This window comes from Selaginella moellendorffii, unplaced genomic scaffold, assembly GCF_000143415.4.
Source record: "Selaginella moellendorffii unplaced genomic scaffold, v1.0 SELMOscaffold_79, whole genome shotgun sequence".
Taxonomy (NCBI): Eukaryota; Viridiplantae; Streptophyta; class Lycopodiopsida; order Selaginellales; family Selaginellaceae; genus Selaginella; species Selaginella moellendorffii.
In genome coordinates, this window is record NW_003314340.1 from 619879 (window position 1) to 634416 (window position 14538).

Genomic DNA, 14538 nt, shown 5'->3' on the forward strand with positions numbered 1-14538 from the left:
CCTTGGGTTTGAATAGTACTGGGATGGATGACCTTCTGAGATGTCTAAATTTAGGAGCTTACATCTTGCTTCTGGGTACTAGCAAGTATCGATGGCTGAAGAAGATATTTCTAAAATTGTTTTTCCTACATTATTTGGTTTGTACGAGTTCTTGGTGATGCCATTTGGTTTGAACAATGCTTTAGCAACTTTCTGTTGGTTTAAAGTTAAAATAGTCCATGTGTGTATTTGGGTCCAAATACATGACTTATCTTGAGTATTGTATTTCTTGTGAGGGTTTGCAAGTTGATCTTGACAAACTTGTGGCTGTTCTAAAGTTCCTTACTTCGAAATGTATGAATGATGTGTAGTGCTTCTTAGGCAAGATGTAGTATCTCAGTCGTTTTGTGGATCATCTTTCTGATCGCACTACATCATTGCAAGTGTTGCTGAAGTCATCATCAGATTGTGAGTGGGCGTTCATTGATCTCAAAGAAATATTGACGACTCCTCCGGTTTTGACATATCCTGACTACACTTGACCTTTCATTTTATGTGTGGATGCTTGTGATATTAGTCTTGGAAGTGTGCTGATGCAAGAGAGCCCAAGTGTGCTTTGTCAGCACTATCCCATTGCATATATAAGCCGTACATTACAACCAGTGGAGGTGAACTAATCCACAACTGAGAAGGAGTCAGTAACATCCTACCGATATCGTAAACCCAAGAGACCAATCCAAAGCAAATCACAAAGAATATGTGGTATTGCAAAAAGCCATAAGCCATCAAAAAGAATAATTAACCATCATGAAAGATCATTAATCATCCCATCAAAAAGAGATATGTATAATCATCGTCAAAAAAGGAATCCACCATCCCGAAGAATAGCGAATCATTTTATATCAACAACAATCAAGCAAAACCTTTTAACAAGGATAATCAACTATCCGAAATGATAGTCAATCATCATCAATGATTGTTAGATGCAAAAAGCTAACTTCAACATCGAAGCTAATGAGCCAAAATGCCTTCCTTAACAATTTCTAACAAATGAACTATAAGCATGAAAACTTAAGAAACCAAAAGCTCAAAGAAGTCTATAGCCAAGTCTTGTTTAATAATGATCATGAGTCTTGTATGAACTAATTTCAATGCTAAAAAGACAATATGGTACAACCCACAATATCCTCTTCAACACATTCATAAACTAAACTTCATAATGCAAAAACTAATGAAGAGCATGTCTACATCAATCCAAAAGCCATACTCCACAAATGATCACTAAACAATCCTCCATGAATCCATCTATAGCAAGACATATCTCACTTTATAACAAGTACAAGAAAAATCATCAATGATCAATATATTCCAACTCAAATCCAACAAGGATTCAAACATTTCAATATCGATCACTAACTTTTCGTTTCGTAAGGCTAATATAGTCCATGACTGAATCACTTTTCAAGAAAATACCAAAGCTCAACCTCTACTAAATAATTTCGTCTAGAACACAACTAACTCAACTTGCCACTCAGTTTATTTGAATGTCAATACAATTGCTAACTAGCAATTGTACAAATGCCAATAACATAAAGTTATAGCCAAATCATCAACACTATCTTCATCAAAACTAATGAAATTTAATATCAATGCTATAGAAAGACATCTCGTTTCACTCGAGTCTCAATATCAACAATGTCAACAACAGAACATCACTTCAATGCCATCAACACCATAACAAAGCTAAAAGAAAGCAAGAGTGAATCACCACCCAAAACTTTCTAGCAACTAAGTTAACCAAAGTCGAAGATACTTTAGTCAGTATTTGACACCAATTCTTCAACAATATTTAGTTATAGATAACACATCATCAAGGAGTGATTCACCACGTCCAAGACTCAATGTAATCTAACATTACGGACTAAACGTAACCAAATGACATTGTTAAAGGTAGAATCGACATGCCAATATGGAAAAACCATGTAAGTCTAATGACATGATCCTCCGTAACACCATTTGGTAGAGTAAGCCTATCATTACTAAATCATCATCGAGCAAAGCAAGTGTTAACAATCCTTGACGAAGTTTACAAGCAATCACTAGTCACAAAGCAACTAACAATCACTTTTCAACTTGCCTTTACAAAATCCAGACACTAAACTCATATCATTGAGTCATATACTCATCCAATATGAATGTAATACCTCAAGTATGAGATAAAGGGTCATGAACAAGCATAATTAAATGACCACTTGAATCCAGCTTAACTGAAATAAGCTCACTAACACGTTTAGCCAATATCTCTGAGCATGCCTTGAAAAGGCTAGCTATGCATAATCAACACTTAGTCGAAACTAAAGTGATGACCATGAGATGGACTCATATCAGTACACAACCTTCTCATAGACAAAGTTATAATACAGGTATTAACATCTCAATCTCAAACAACTAAGTTGGACATTACTATCCTCAGCCAAGGTGCAGGGCCACCAAGACCAAATCAAGATTAGTATGAGCTCACTACTCTCATAAAATCTAACGAGATACAAGGTGCAACCTGCCACCAAGCACAATGCTATAGAAGAAAGGCACAAGGGTCACCTTTCTTAGAAAAGTGCAACGGCCACTTTTTTACACCAACTCTAGACTCTATGCAACTCAATTGCCTTAGCCCCAAAAGTTAGTATCCCTTTTGGGTTACATCATACAAACTACTTATTAAGATTTAAGCCAACCGAAGTTAACTTCGACCCTTTCACTAGTTTGTATTGGCTTACGAAAAATGGAAAGGTTTTTGAACAAAGTGATCAATAGATTAGCCATTGGAAAAGCCTAAGAAAATTTGTGGAAAATTTTCCATCCTAGAAAAAGAATGACTCTCAATCCAGGAATGCAAACTTTCAAGACTCAACCAACTTCCTTTTATTAACAACTTCACATAGGTTCATCTCAACACAAATTCTTATGACCCACAGTATGTCTAAGCATCGAACATCTTTGCCCATTTTTCCGACATCTAACACTAACATTCGCAAAGTGCAAAATGAACATCCAAGGCTTGATTGCAAAGACCTTATCTTCGGACATTCATATTGCACTAACACTCTTTTTCAACCACTTTCAAGATCCAATGTGAAACCAAAACACTAATATGAAAAACGATATGGAAAATTAAACTTTAAGGAAAATTCCTCATCACTCGAACAACAATACCATTTCCACTAACACAAATGCTAGCAATGTCAATGCCTCAACTATACACCTTTTCCATCTAACAATTTACTCCAAGTGTTAATAGATCAATTGATGAATTATAGCAAATGAATGCTACAACCCTTTTCCAACACTTCAATGGGCAAACTTAAGGAAACAAGGTACCAACATAAACTTAGCATAATTGGACCATCATTGAGAACCCAGTTAAGGCTACTTCAATGTTACTACTTGCAAGTAGACTAGCTTCACCATCAACCATCTTGGGATTGATTATCATTTAACCAAACAACTTCATAAACACATTACTCTTTATCACATTGATATGATATAAGCATCACAATGATTTGATCATCAATTGAGCAACATCATGAGCAATACCTATGTTATTACTTCAAAGGTTTATGTGAATATCATGTATTAACTTAATTCGATAAAATGCAACATAAATGCCACACCTCATCGATAGAGATTTACAACACCCAACACCACTAACTTTTGTTCACAACACAGACAAGCTCATGCCACTCTTTTTTTGACCAAACTCAAAACTAATCCAATACCAAGCTACTCAAGGAGCAATAGCAAGGTTCTCCAAAAAAGAATTGAGCATTGTAACCCAAGTTTTCTAATAGCAAGCCTAGACAAAATAGTTTAGCATTTCACTGTTACCCGTCCTATGACTCACCATTTACAAGACCATAATTTCCAACATGCACAAGGTAGGGTCTCCCGATTGCATAATATAAACATAAGCAATGAGTCACATTTCATTGTGAATCATTTCTCCAAGAAAAGAAATGATTTATGTGTTTGATCTTTTGTCCCTAATGACTCTCTTTTCGGTCTCATCTTTGACTAAATCTTAAGCTTGTTTTCGCACTGCCTTTAGTCCAATCCAAGAAAAGTTTATGAGAGAGCATAGCAATGATTACTTGAATCAATAGACTCATCCCTACAATCTTTAATTGATCCACTTTTAATCATGCTTAGGAAGGATCCACTAGTGCAACTATGGACTAACCTATTTGCCACTCATAGCAAACCCAAAGAAGGTTTACTTTCACTCATGGTACATGGAACAACTCATAGAACCACTGGTAAGCTAACATTAATCCTACCAACTCAAAATGTAATCCCGAGTTACTAATGTGCCTCACTCACAAGCCCAAGCGTAAACTCGTGTAAAACAAACAACACAATCCATCCAACTTATGAGCCCAAGCGAAAGCTCATATATTCCAGTCCGAAAGGTAACCAAAGTTTATACCCAAGGAACAATTGCGAAGCCTTTGCACCCAAACATATACCCACTCGGATCATTGTTTTCATCTCTGCATATGCAATGAGACTAGTTGCCCAATCTCATTAGATAGTAGTTGCCAAGACTCATTCTCTGATACTAAATGTAGTGCACATGGTTTTGGCCCTTTATCCTATAGTGATTTACCATAGAATAATACTACGAAATGGAACCTAAACCCTCCATATGCCACGTGTTATATGTGTGAGACACAAAATCCCTAGGCCCCAAAGTGGAGCCGGAAGGGCGCCACATGGTAGTGGCCGAAGCGAGAGCCAAACGAGCGTAACACGTTTGGACCAAAAGCTCCGACTTGAAAAGTCAAGAGCGGGAGTGGAACTCCCAACGAAGTGCTCGAGGAACGAGCACGAAGCGAGCAAAAGGCGAGGCTCCAAAAAGGGACCCAAAAGGACCAACACATGACACGTGGGAGTGTCCGAGATGGACTCGAGTTGGAGTCCGAAGTGGAGTCCGAGATGGACCCGAGTTGGAGTCCAAAGTGGAGTCCGAGATGGAGTCCGAAGTGGAGTCCGAGGTGGACCCGAGATGGACCCGAGTTGGAGTCCGAGGTGGACCCGAGATGGACCCGAGTTGGAGTCCGAAGTGGAGTCCGAGATGGACCCGAGATGGAGTCCGAGATGGAGTCCGAGGTGGACCTGAGATGGACCTGAAATGGAGTCCGAGATGGAGTCCGAGATGGACCCGAGATGGAGACCGAGATGGAGTCCGAGATGGACCCGAGATGGACCCGAGATGGAGTCCGAGATGGAGTCCGAGATGGAGTCTGAGATGGAGTCCAAGATGGAGTCCGAGATGGAGTCCGAGATGGAGTCCGAAGTCGAGACCGAGACCGGGACCGAGACCGGGACCGAGACCGAGACCGAGACCGAGATCGGGACCGAGACCGAGACTGAGGCCGAGGCCGAGACCGAGCCCGAGTCCGGAGCCTGAGAGGGTGAAAGCCCAAAGCGTTCGTCTCCCAGACCCTAGGGGGTTTGGTGAGCTCCAAAAGTATAGTAGGGGGGAGGACTGCAGTGGAGCCAGTTTGGCCAGGAAAGGCCAGTTTGGCCCAGGAAGGCCGAACCTAGTGTTGGGTGATGAGCTGCCCACTGGGAAGTCCAAGACTAGAGTAAACACGGACCGACAAGCGGGGTAGCTTGGTGAAGTGTTCAAGAGCCGGCTCTAGTTCCCCCGGGAGATCGACTGGCCGATGCTCCCAGTCCAAGTGTGGGTGGCACTACCTACTTGGATACCTGGTGTGGCTCAACGGAACCCGCTCTAAGCCCATGGCTAGAGCACCCAAGGGCAGAAGGTGAGGAGAGTACCCAGGTGGCTCGTGTAAGGCCACGGTGTTCCGAAATGTTGTCCCAAAGGCCCAGACTGTGGAAAGGAAGAGGAGCAGTCCTCTGGGGTAGTGACCAAGGACACAGTCACACAGTGAGGAAGTCCTAGAGGATAGTGGGACTTAGTGGTCGGGCCGGTGGGCCTCGATCCAGTGGCAATGTTGGCGAACACAGCCAAGGACAGAAAGGGACTTGGTGGGGACCGAAACAGAGATATTGGGGAAGGCTATTCCCCATGTCTGTAGGCATCCTAAGGATATTAAGGAGTGGATCTGGGATGATCACTCATGGATGGATGACCCAGTCTTTGAGGGACGGGATTGGAATGTAGGTGGTGTTGGACCACCAGTATGACCGAGGTAAATGGGCATGGCCTTAGCGTAACGGGCCGATATGTCGGTGGTACCTTGGGGTGTCGATCATGGGATTGGACACGTGGAGCACTTGGACCAAGTGCTAAGGTTGAGTGGCATGGATGCCATTCTCGGGGCTAGCAAGCCCCAAGTCCTGAGTTGGGCTTATGGAGGTTGTGAATGAGACTCCTCCAAGTGGTCGGAGGTGTGGTTAAGTGACTGAAGTAGAATGGAAAAATTAGTCGCTTACAATATGCCACATGACACATGCCATGTGTCCAAAGGACAGTGGTGTGGAACCTGAGTTTTAGGGCCTTAGGCCACTGAACTAAGGAACAGTGCCAAACTCCCAAGTATGAAGCTAAGGAGTAAAAGAATTAGATCATAGAGCAACTCCCGAGCATATAGCCCAAAGAGCGAAAGGACAGAAGCCCGGAGCTACTTGGAATAGTCCTAGAGCAACCAGCATCCTAATGCTAGGACCAGCACGCAAAACGGAGCCAGACAAAGTTTGGCACTATTTCAGCATACCATCTTGCCATCGTGGCAATAAAGAAAGAATATCCGAAAAGATAGCTGATAGGTAACTTTTGATACCCAAACTTATATTCGCAACAGTTTGGCAACAATTTGGGGTTTCAAGAAACTTCATGCATATCTACATAGTTCTTGAATGTTGCTAAAAGGTGATCATGTTGCTGTTACTTCATTATTGAAGTGAAAGAACCTAATTGGTTATACTGCTCGGTGGGCTTTGAAGCTTTAGATATGATTTTGATTTTGATGTTGTTCATCACCTAGGGAGTTTTATGGCTTTGCTCGTTCTCGTCCAAGTGAACAGCAATCAACACACTCACGTTGTGACAATTGTAAATGTTTGATTGCAGATACAATCGAAAGTTGTGGAAGATTTGTGAGTGGTCTTCAATGAAATGCTTGAGGCATTCATGGTCACCATATGATAAACATAAAACTTGCACACCTATGAAATGCTGAAAAGATGAGAAAGACGTGGAGCCAAACATCTGGAAGTAGAAAACCGATAACATACCACAAGTATCTGGTGGACAGCACTCATGATATCGATGCCTCTGAACTCAACCTTTGGTAGAACGTAGAACCACAGATCTTTCCAATTCTTTCCAGGGATGGTGGATCAAAACTCTTGACATTCTGGAAGAAGAAGAAGAGGAGATTCTCGTTTGTAAAAACGAGTTGTCGAGAAATTGGTCGTAGCTGCGAGGCAAAGCCCAGAAATCCGGAGAGAACTGTTCGTAGAAGTCTGCAAAGAAATAAAGGGATCATGAAAAACAAATGCACAAGTGTGGCAAACTTGGTTCCACGGCCGGAGCTTCTGGATCTGGCACTTTGCTGCCACGAGTAGATCATTGTCGTTTGATTCCTCATCTCGTGGTGCCACTGCCACAAGTTGATCGTCAGGCTCCAGTGTTTGATATGGCACAGCCACAAGATAGTCGTCTTTTCCCTGCTCGTCGAGATCTGGCACTGCTGCACCTCCTGTCGGATCCTTGTCCTCCTCTTTAGGCTCGACTATCCAATTGTCAACTTCTGCCTCGTCGTCTTCACTTTTGAGCCACATCGATCATCGGATCATCCTCTTCTATCTGTGCGTAGTCCTCTTCTACCACTGCATTGTCGTCTTCTTCTTCTTCTCTCACTGCATGGTCATCTGCTTCTATCACTGCGTGCTCATCTTCTTCTCATACTTCTTCCATACCTTCTGAACTTGCTGTGCCGTCTCGGAGGAGCTCCTGCACCGCTTCGTCCCACGAAGTTTGGATTTCCACTGGACTCGTCTTCTTCTCTTACTTCCTCCATAGCTAGACCACCTTCCGAGCTTATTGTGTCATTTTCGTTGTCTCGGGGGAGCTCCTGCCCCCCTTCAGCCCACGAAAATTGGATCTCCGCTTCGACCATCGTTGGATCGTCGTGTCGAGAGAACTGATGCGCCTCCTCGAAAGCCCATGGATGCCAACTCCTGTACTTATGGAAATCGCCAAAGGAGTGTGCGACCATTTCTACCGCCTGAGCTACACGTACCGCCTGGTAGCACAGCAGCCTGCCATATAAATCGCCCAAGCTGGCCGCCGTCATTGTCACAGGAGAAACCTGGGCGTTCTCTGGTCCATGAAGGCTTGCCATCGAAATAGTCGCCCTCGGCTGGTCTGGCGGAGTCCCGTGGAAGCTTGCCATCGAAATAGTTGCGTGAGATGGCGTCCGCTATTCCGCTTAGAGAGAAATCCTGCGTTGCCTCCCACACCTGGACGTTGGAATCGCTAGCGCTCAAGCTGGTCGGATCATCCGTTGCTACTGGCCCATAATCTCCTGTCGCTGCTTCGCCACTGATCGCCGCATGGGACTGAATGCTGCGGAGGAGATCAAACCCGGAGCCTGGACTGCTAGCACCAAAGGCTTGGTCTTTTGTTGCGACCGCTGGAATGAAGTGTTTTAAATGCGGTCAATAGTGGTCAAAACACTTTCTTATTGAATCAACATGCGAGGTTGTGCTCATAGCACGGGAGCGCCCCAAGAAGGATGGCAAAAATATCGATTCATTCATTGCTAATGAGTTTTCTTTCATCCATGGCAGCGTTTGAATGGAGAAAGCCCGAGAGTATGGGGAAACAGATTGAAGCGTTTGCTGAGAAAATCAACATCACATGGTAAGCTAGAGGGATGCGCTACTTCGAATGCCGATGTCCAGGACGAATTCTCGGCGACTCCTGCCGAAACTCCACTTCCCAAGCGCAATCTTTGAATGAGACAGTAAGTTATCAAGTTTACTACATGATTATTTGATCTCTTGCTCTTGTCTTGTGTTATTCTTTCGGCCAAGCAGCATCCAACGTGACGATCCCGAGCCTGGTCCTTCAAAAGAGGAAGTGAAACTCGACAGTGCCACTCACGAATTCGTTGGAAAGCATAGGTACTTTCTCTTTGTTTTTCTGGATCGTACTTTAATCTCTTCTTTTGCTCAGGCGACTCCAGGACGATCTAACAGATGAAACGGTGGCGTTAGCTCGACACATGAGAGAGTCGACACTGCTCATGCAGACAAAGTTTGTTCCAAGTCATTTCCAAGAATTGTTCCTGTGTTTTTTCAGGATTCTTTCTTTTCCTTCTGACATGATTTGTTGCTCTGTCCAGGTTGTGGATGCCGCTGGCGAGGCTGTAGAGCGAAGCTTGGCCTCCGCGAACCATGTGACTCGAAGAGCCGGCGAGCTCTACTCACGAGGCTTTAGCACTGGATCCTCATATTCATGATCGCAGTCATCCGGATCAATTGATGATGATGTTCTCTCTTTTCTAGACCGATAGTCAAGGCATGGCCAAGGTAGGAACGAATGCAACGGTAACATTGCTTACTCCCTTCATCAAAGTTTTCTCATCTTTCAAGAGCTCGCCCTGGTCGAGCAGAATGTGTTGGCGCTTCGTCAAGAAGAACCTCCATCTCAATGAGCCTTTATCCACCCTGTGTTAGTCGCTCCCCGAAAACAGGGACGAGCTCCCCAATGGAATCATAAACCATAGCATGCTGGTCATAATTACATGGTAATGTTCTGACCTTTTAACTCTAATGATATCCTCTGAGCATTGATATCAAATTCTCCATACATTCGTGAGTGGATTTCCAACAGCTAGAGTCGTCGCCTCGCTGCCAGCCTCGTCCAGATCCTCCAGCCTCCCACACACAAGCCCCAGCGAGCACGCCAGGAGCGTAGGAGGCATGCCAACTAGAAACTTTCGTTTAGAGTGTCTTCTATAAAATGAACTTGATTTATTTTAGAGTGTGTAGTTTTGATGTGATTCATGACGGCCAAGCTGGCGTATGCCTCTCACTAGCGAGCTTGCAATCGCAAGCTCGCCCTCTACACTAGCAGAAGAAATTCGATGCGTGACCGATGCGACCGACGCGGCAACATATGCCAGCATCCTCCGCAAGTGCTGCGTCGAGAAATCTCTCGAGCAAGCCCGGCTAGCGCACTCCAAGCTGCGCAAGAGCGAGCACCGGGACAGTCGATTCATTCAGAACTTGCTGGTGGAGATGTATGGCAAGTGTGGCAACACCCAAGATGCGTCCTTGGTCTTCGACTTGGAATGTCATGGTTTCTGCCATGGCCAAGAACAAGCAGCATGCCCAAGCCATCGAAGTTTTCCGGAGAATGCTGTTCGATGGAACCAGGCCACACAAAGTAACGTATCTCAGTGCTCTTGATGCTTGCTCGGGCTTGAGCGTTGATATTGGAAGACAAATCCACAGGCTTATCAAGGAGAGTGGGAGGTGTGGCGGGATCGACGAAGCAAAGATGGTGTTTTCGAGCATGGAGGTACGAGATGTTGTCTCCTGGAACTCTTTCCTCTCTGCATATGCCCGTAATGGGTATTCCATTCGAGTTTTGGGATTGTTTGAGGAGATGGATGTGAAGCCGGACAAGGTGACTTACCTTGCGGTTCTAGACGCATGCGCCACAATGGCTGCTTTGCAACGAGGAAAAGAGATCCACCATCGCATAGCTGTGGAGGACGAGCAGCTTCTCTCGGACACGATGCTTGGGAACTCGCTGCTCAACATGTATGGCAAATGCCAAAGCGTGGACGACGCAGCTAAACTTTTTGAGTCGATCCATGGTCGCAGGAGCGTTGTCACTTGGACAGGGATGATATCGATCTACGCTCAAAACAGCCATGGCTGGGACGCTTTGAGATTGTTTGGAGAGATGGACCAGGAAGGGTGAAGGCAAACGTGGTTAGCTTTGTGACGATCTTGGATGCTTGTGCCGATGTTGGTGCGCTAGAAAAGGGCCGAGAATTGCACGCTCGGATCGTCCAAGCTGGGCTCTCGAGCAGCGTGATCCTGGGGACAGTGTGATGAACATGTATACGAAGTGTGGGAGCTTGGAGGATGCTAGAAGTTTGTTTGAGATCCTTCTTCACGACAATGTGGCCTGGAACACACTGATGACGATGTTTGTCAAGCATGAAAAATTCAGTGATGTTCTACACTTGCTTTGCACGAAGGCTTAAGGCCGGACGAGATCACTTATCTCAACGTTGTAACCTCGTTGGAAACTCCAAACACTCCACTCCTTGATCGCGTCTTTGCGAGGATTGTCTCCAATGGTTTAGAATCCAATCCCTTCGTGGGTCATGCTCTCGTGAGCTTGCATTGTCGGAGTGGAAACTTGGAGCAAGCCAGGAAGATTTTCGATCTAGTGGAGAGACGACGAGTGGTTGCATGGACGGCCATGCTGTGTGGATTTGCCGAGAGAGGACTCGGGAGAGAAGCTCTCCACCTTTTGAGGGAGGGTATAAAGCCTGACTCGGTGACTTTCATTGGATGCTTGCGCTAGCCTTGCGTGCCTTACACGAGGAAGAAACATCCACCAAAGAATCGAGAGAATCTATGGGTCTCAACTCGACACAAACCTTGGAAACGCACTTGTAAACGTGTATGGAAAGTGTGGCAACTTGGTTCTAGCAAGAGAAACGTTCCAGTCGATGAGAAAAGATTTGTCTCTTGGAATGCCATGATCGCAGCGTATGCCATAACGGGCATGGCAGTGAAACCGTGGAGCTCTTGCTAGAGTTGAGCTTGGAAGGGATAGAACCCGACCACATAACTTTGTTGGGAGTGATTTTTGGTTGTGGCAATGCTGGGCTCTTGGAAGATGGGCTCGAGTACCTGACGAGGATATGTGATGACTATGGATTGATCCCACAAATGAATCACTATGGCTGCATGGTTGATCTACTTGGAAAGGCTGGGTGGCTTTCTCTCCTGGACTGATTCTAGCTGCATACTCTTGATCTGATAATCTTTCTTCGCACGCACGCAAGAGAATATAGCTATGGCTTTCCCTGTAACAAGCATAACACTGTCATCGGCCGGGATGCAAACTAAGTCAAAGTACCTGGAAACCATCCACAGTGTGTGCTCCCTGTTTCGCGGCGTTCGATGTCATGCCACACTCGCTCGGTTTTCACCATCCTCCGTAAAACTCTTTTCTCGAATCTGAAATGCTTATACGCGTGAGACAATGGCAATGCATTGGGCGGATTGGATGCTTACTTGAGGATGCATTCGATATTGTGTGTTGTACCCAGCTTTTTGGAAACGCTTAAACATGCTTCTTCCATATCTGGTCCACAGAGAGAGCGGGCTGCCACAAAAGCAGCGTTTTGGCGAAGTGGTCTTTCTTGTTCGCTCGAACACAAGAATATAGCTCCGGCTTTCTCACGTCCCTAAAAGAAGAAACGAAATTTACGCACGAAGACGCCAAGTCTGTGAAGTACCTGAAAGCCATCCACGTCGATAAGTCGAGCAGCCTGGACTTCAGCATAGCAACTCTTCAGCTCCAGATCTTAAGCGATTGGGATGGCGATACCCATGCCGGAGCAGTCTGCTGCTCGTAAACTTCTTTCTCGAATCCGTGATGCATGCCTGAGACAATGCAATCTATTGGACAGAACGGATGATGCATTCGATAATACGTGCTAGTGCGTTGAACATTTTTCACGAATCTTCACAGCCTGGTGAAAACAAAAATACGAGGAATGTCACAAAGCCGGGAGATACACAAGAAAAACAAACTTGAAAGAAATGAGAGTTCGCTTACCTTGAAAAACACACCAGCCGGATCCACAAGAGAGTAAAATCTTCTGGAGCTTCCAAAAGGCAGAACATCACCCAGCCACGGAGCTAGCCTGCAAAATGGAATGACGGTTTTCTTGCGAGAGAATCCACTCGAACGATGCCGCTCTTGTGGATGCTCTACGACTGAGAAACGCAAGAATGGAGTTACCAGAAACTGGCCGAGGAGGCCGATGTCGAAACTTCTTCGTTTTGTTCCGGGTTTTCGATCGATCTTTACTTGTGTGTTTTCCGCGACGCCGGCGCGATCAAGAACGACACTGGATGGATGCCGCTGGAACGATCAAGATCAACGACGAAGTTGCGGCATACAAGACCTACCTCAGCTTGAATCCTTCGCGCCCGATGCTCTGCGCCACTAATCCAAGAGATTGCGCTCCGAGATGGAGCTGCGGAAGCTCAAGAAGTGCCGGATTCCTCGCCCCTTTCGCTGTGAGAGGATTCACTCAGCGCGCGCTGCGAGCGCTATAATACCCTAAAGTCGTGAAGAGCTATGGCACCACGAGTATACGTTCTCAAGAACTTCGAGGAGGCCTCGGCCAGCGCCCGCATCGCCGCCCACATTGCCGCTACATCGCCTCGTCCGAGTTCGTCAGCGTTGCTGCCACCGCCACCGCCGATGCCAGCGTCGCCGCTATCGCCACCGGAAGTGCTGGCATCGCGGACACCATCGTTGCGAGCGGAAAACCGAGACCGCGTCCTCTGCGATCGAGCCCGACGAAAGGGGTATGCTTTGCGGGAGAGCTCGACGCCGCTCATCCTCCGAGGATTCTCATTCTCGCCAGCAGCATCATCGCGATTCGCTGATAGCCGTTCGAGGCCGCCGAAAGGGTGCGGCTTTGAGGGAGAGATCGATAGCGCTCATCCGAGGGTTGCCGGCGCGCTCCTCGCGAAGATCATCGCAATTCGCAGCTGCAGGAAGCGGCGCCGCTGGTCGAGGCTCTCGAGCCATCTGCTGGGTCACTGGCCCGCTGCGAAGAAATTTCACGCCCCTCCGCGTCATGAGTCGAGTGTAGCGTCGGCAATCCCCCATCTTTCCAATCAAACGAAGAAGAAACACAAGATTAAAGGGCTTTTATAGCCGTTGAAAGAAAGTAGAATATTTGCTTTAGAAACTATTTGGGTTTAGATGTAATCATCATTTTCTCAAACACAATTTACCACTTTCAAGAGCAACTTCACCTTAGACTGTGTGATTCCATATACACTAGAACAAATATATGTATAATCATTATTTTAGGAATGTCAAACCTCATTTACTCCAAGGACATGAGTTATTTCTTGCTATTTTGATTCTTGATGCAAGCTTCAATAATTTTGATTCTCGACCAAGTTTCAATGGAGGGAAATTGATTTATATTATGCTATAGATCCTCTAGTTGTATACTAAATCTCATGTGCAATGCATCAGTTGCCCAATACAATCTTAATTTATGTAGCCTTGATGATTAGATTTTGCGCCACAAAGATTTATAAATGTGCTATTATAATTGACAAATGATATTTTTTCTAATAATTATTTAATTATTTATTAAGTCTTAATATTTATGATAAATTAAGAAATAATTTACTACGCTTTGCATGTAGCAACGCCTGGTTTAATGTTATTCTTACTATTGATCAAACAAAAGTTTATAATTATAAACGTGTTTATAGTTTATAAACACAAGATTA

General features: G+C 45.1%; 1 protein-coding gene and 1 long non-coding RNA gene across 2 annotated transcripts; both read left to right on the top strand.

The window, feature by feature from the left end:
- The first annotated feature begins 8841 nt into the window (after positions 1-8841).
- Positions 8842-9291, top strand: LOC112341234. Its single transcript, XR_002990472.1, has 3 exons — positions 8842-8978; positions 9052-9138; positions 9191-9291. It is a non-coding gene; the product is annotated as an uncharacterized LOC112341234 (long non-coding RNA).
- Positions 9292-10519: 1228 nt separating this feature from the next.
- On the top strand, positions 10520-12000 carry LOC9656036 (pentatricopeptide repeat-containing protein At2g13600). Its single transcript, XM_024661009.1, has 4 exons — positions 10520-10920; positions 11009-11124; positions 11232-11463; positions 11751-12000. Exons 1-4 carry the CDS (start codon positions 10520-10522, stop codon positions 11998-12000), a joined length of 999 nt encoding a protein of 332 aa, XP_024516777.1.
- The last annotated feature ends 2538 nt before the right edge of the window (positions 12001-14538 follow it).

What these genes read in the sequence shown, in the direction of transcription:
- LOC9656036 (XM_024661009.1), top strand. Translation starts at nt 10,520, where the DNA reads ATGGTGTTTTCGAGCATGGAGGTACGAGATGTTGTCTCCTGGAACTCT. An exon ending in GGCTGGGACGCTTTGAGATT is followed by an intron (nt 10,921 to 11,008) that starts GTTTGGAGAGAT and finishes TTGGTGCGCTAG; the next exon opens with AAAAGGGCCGAGAATTGCAC. An exon ending in GAGCTTGGAGGATGCTAGAA is followed by an intron (nt 11,125 to 11,231) that starts GTTTGTTTGAGA and finishes CTTTGCACGAAG; the next exon opens with GCTTAAGGCCGGACGAGATC.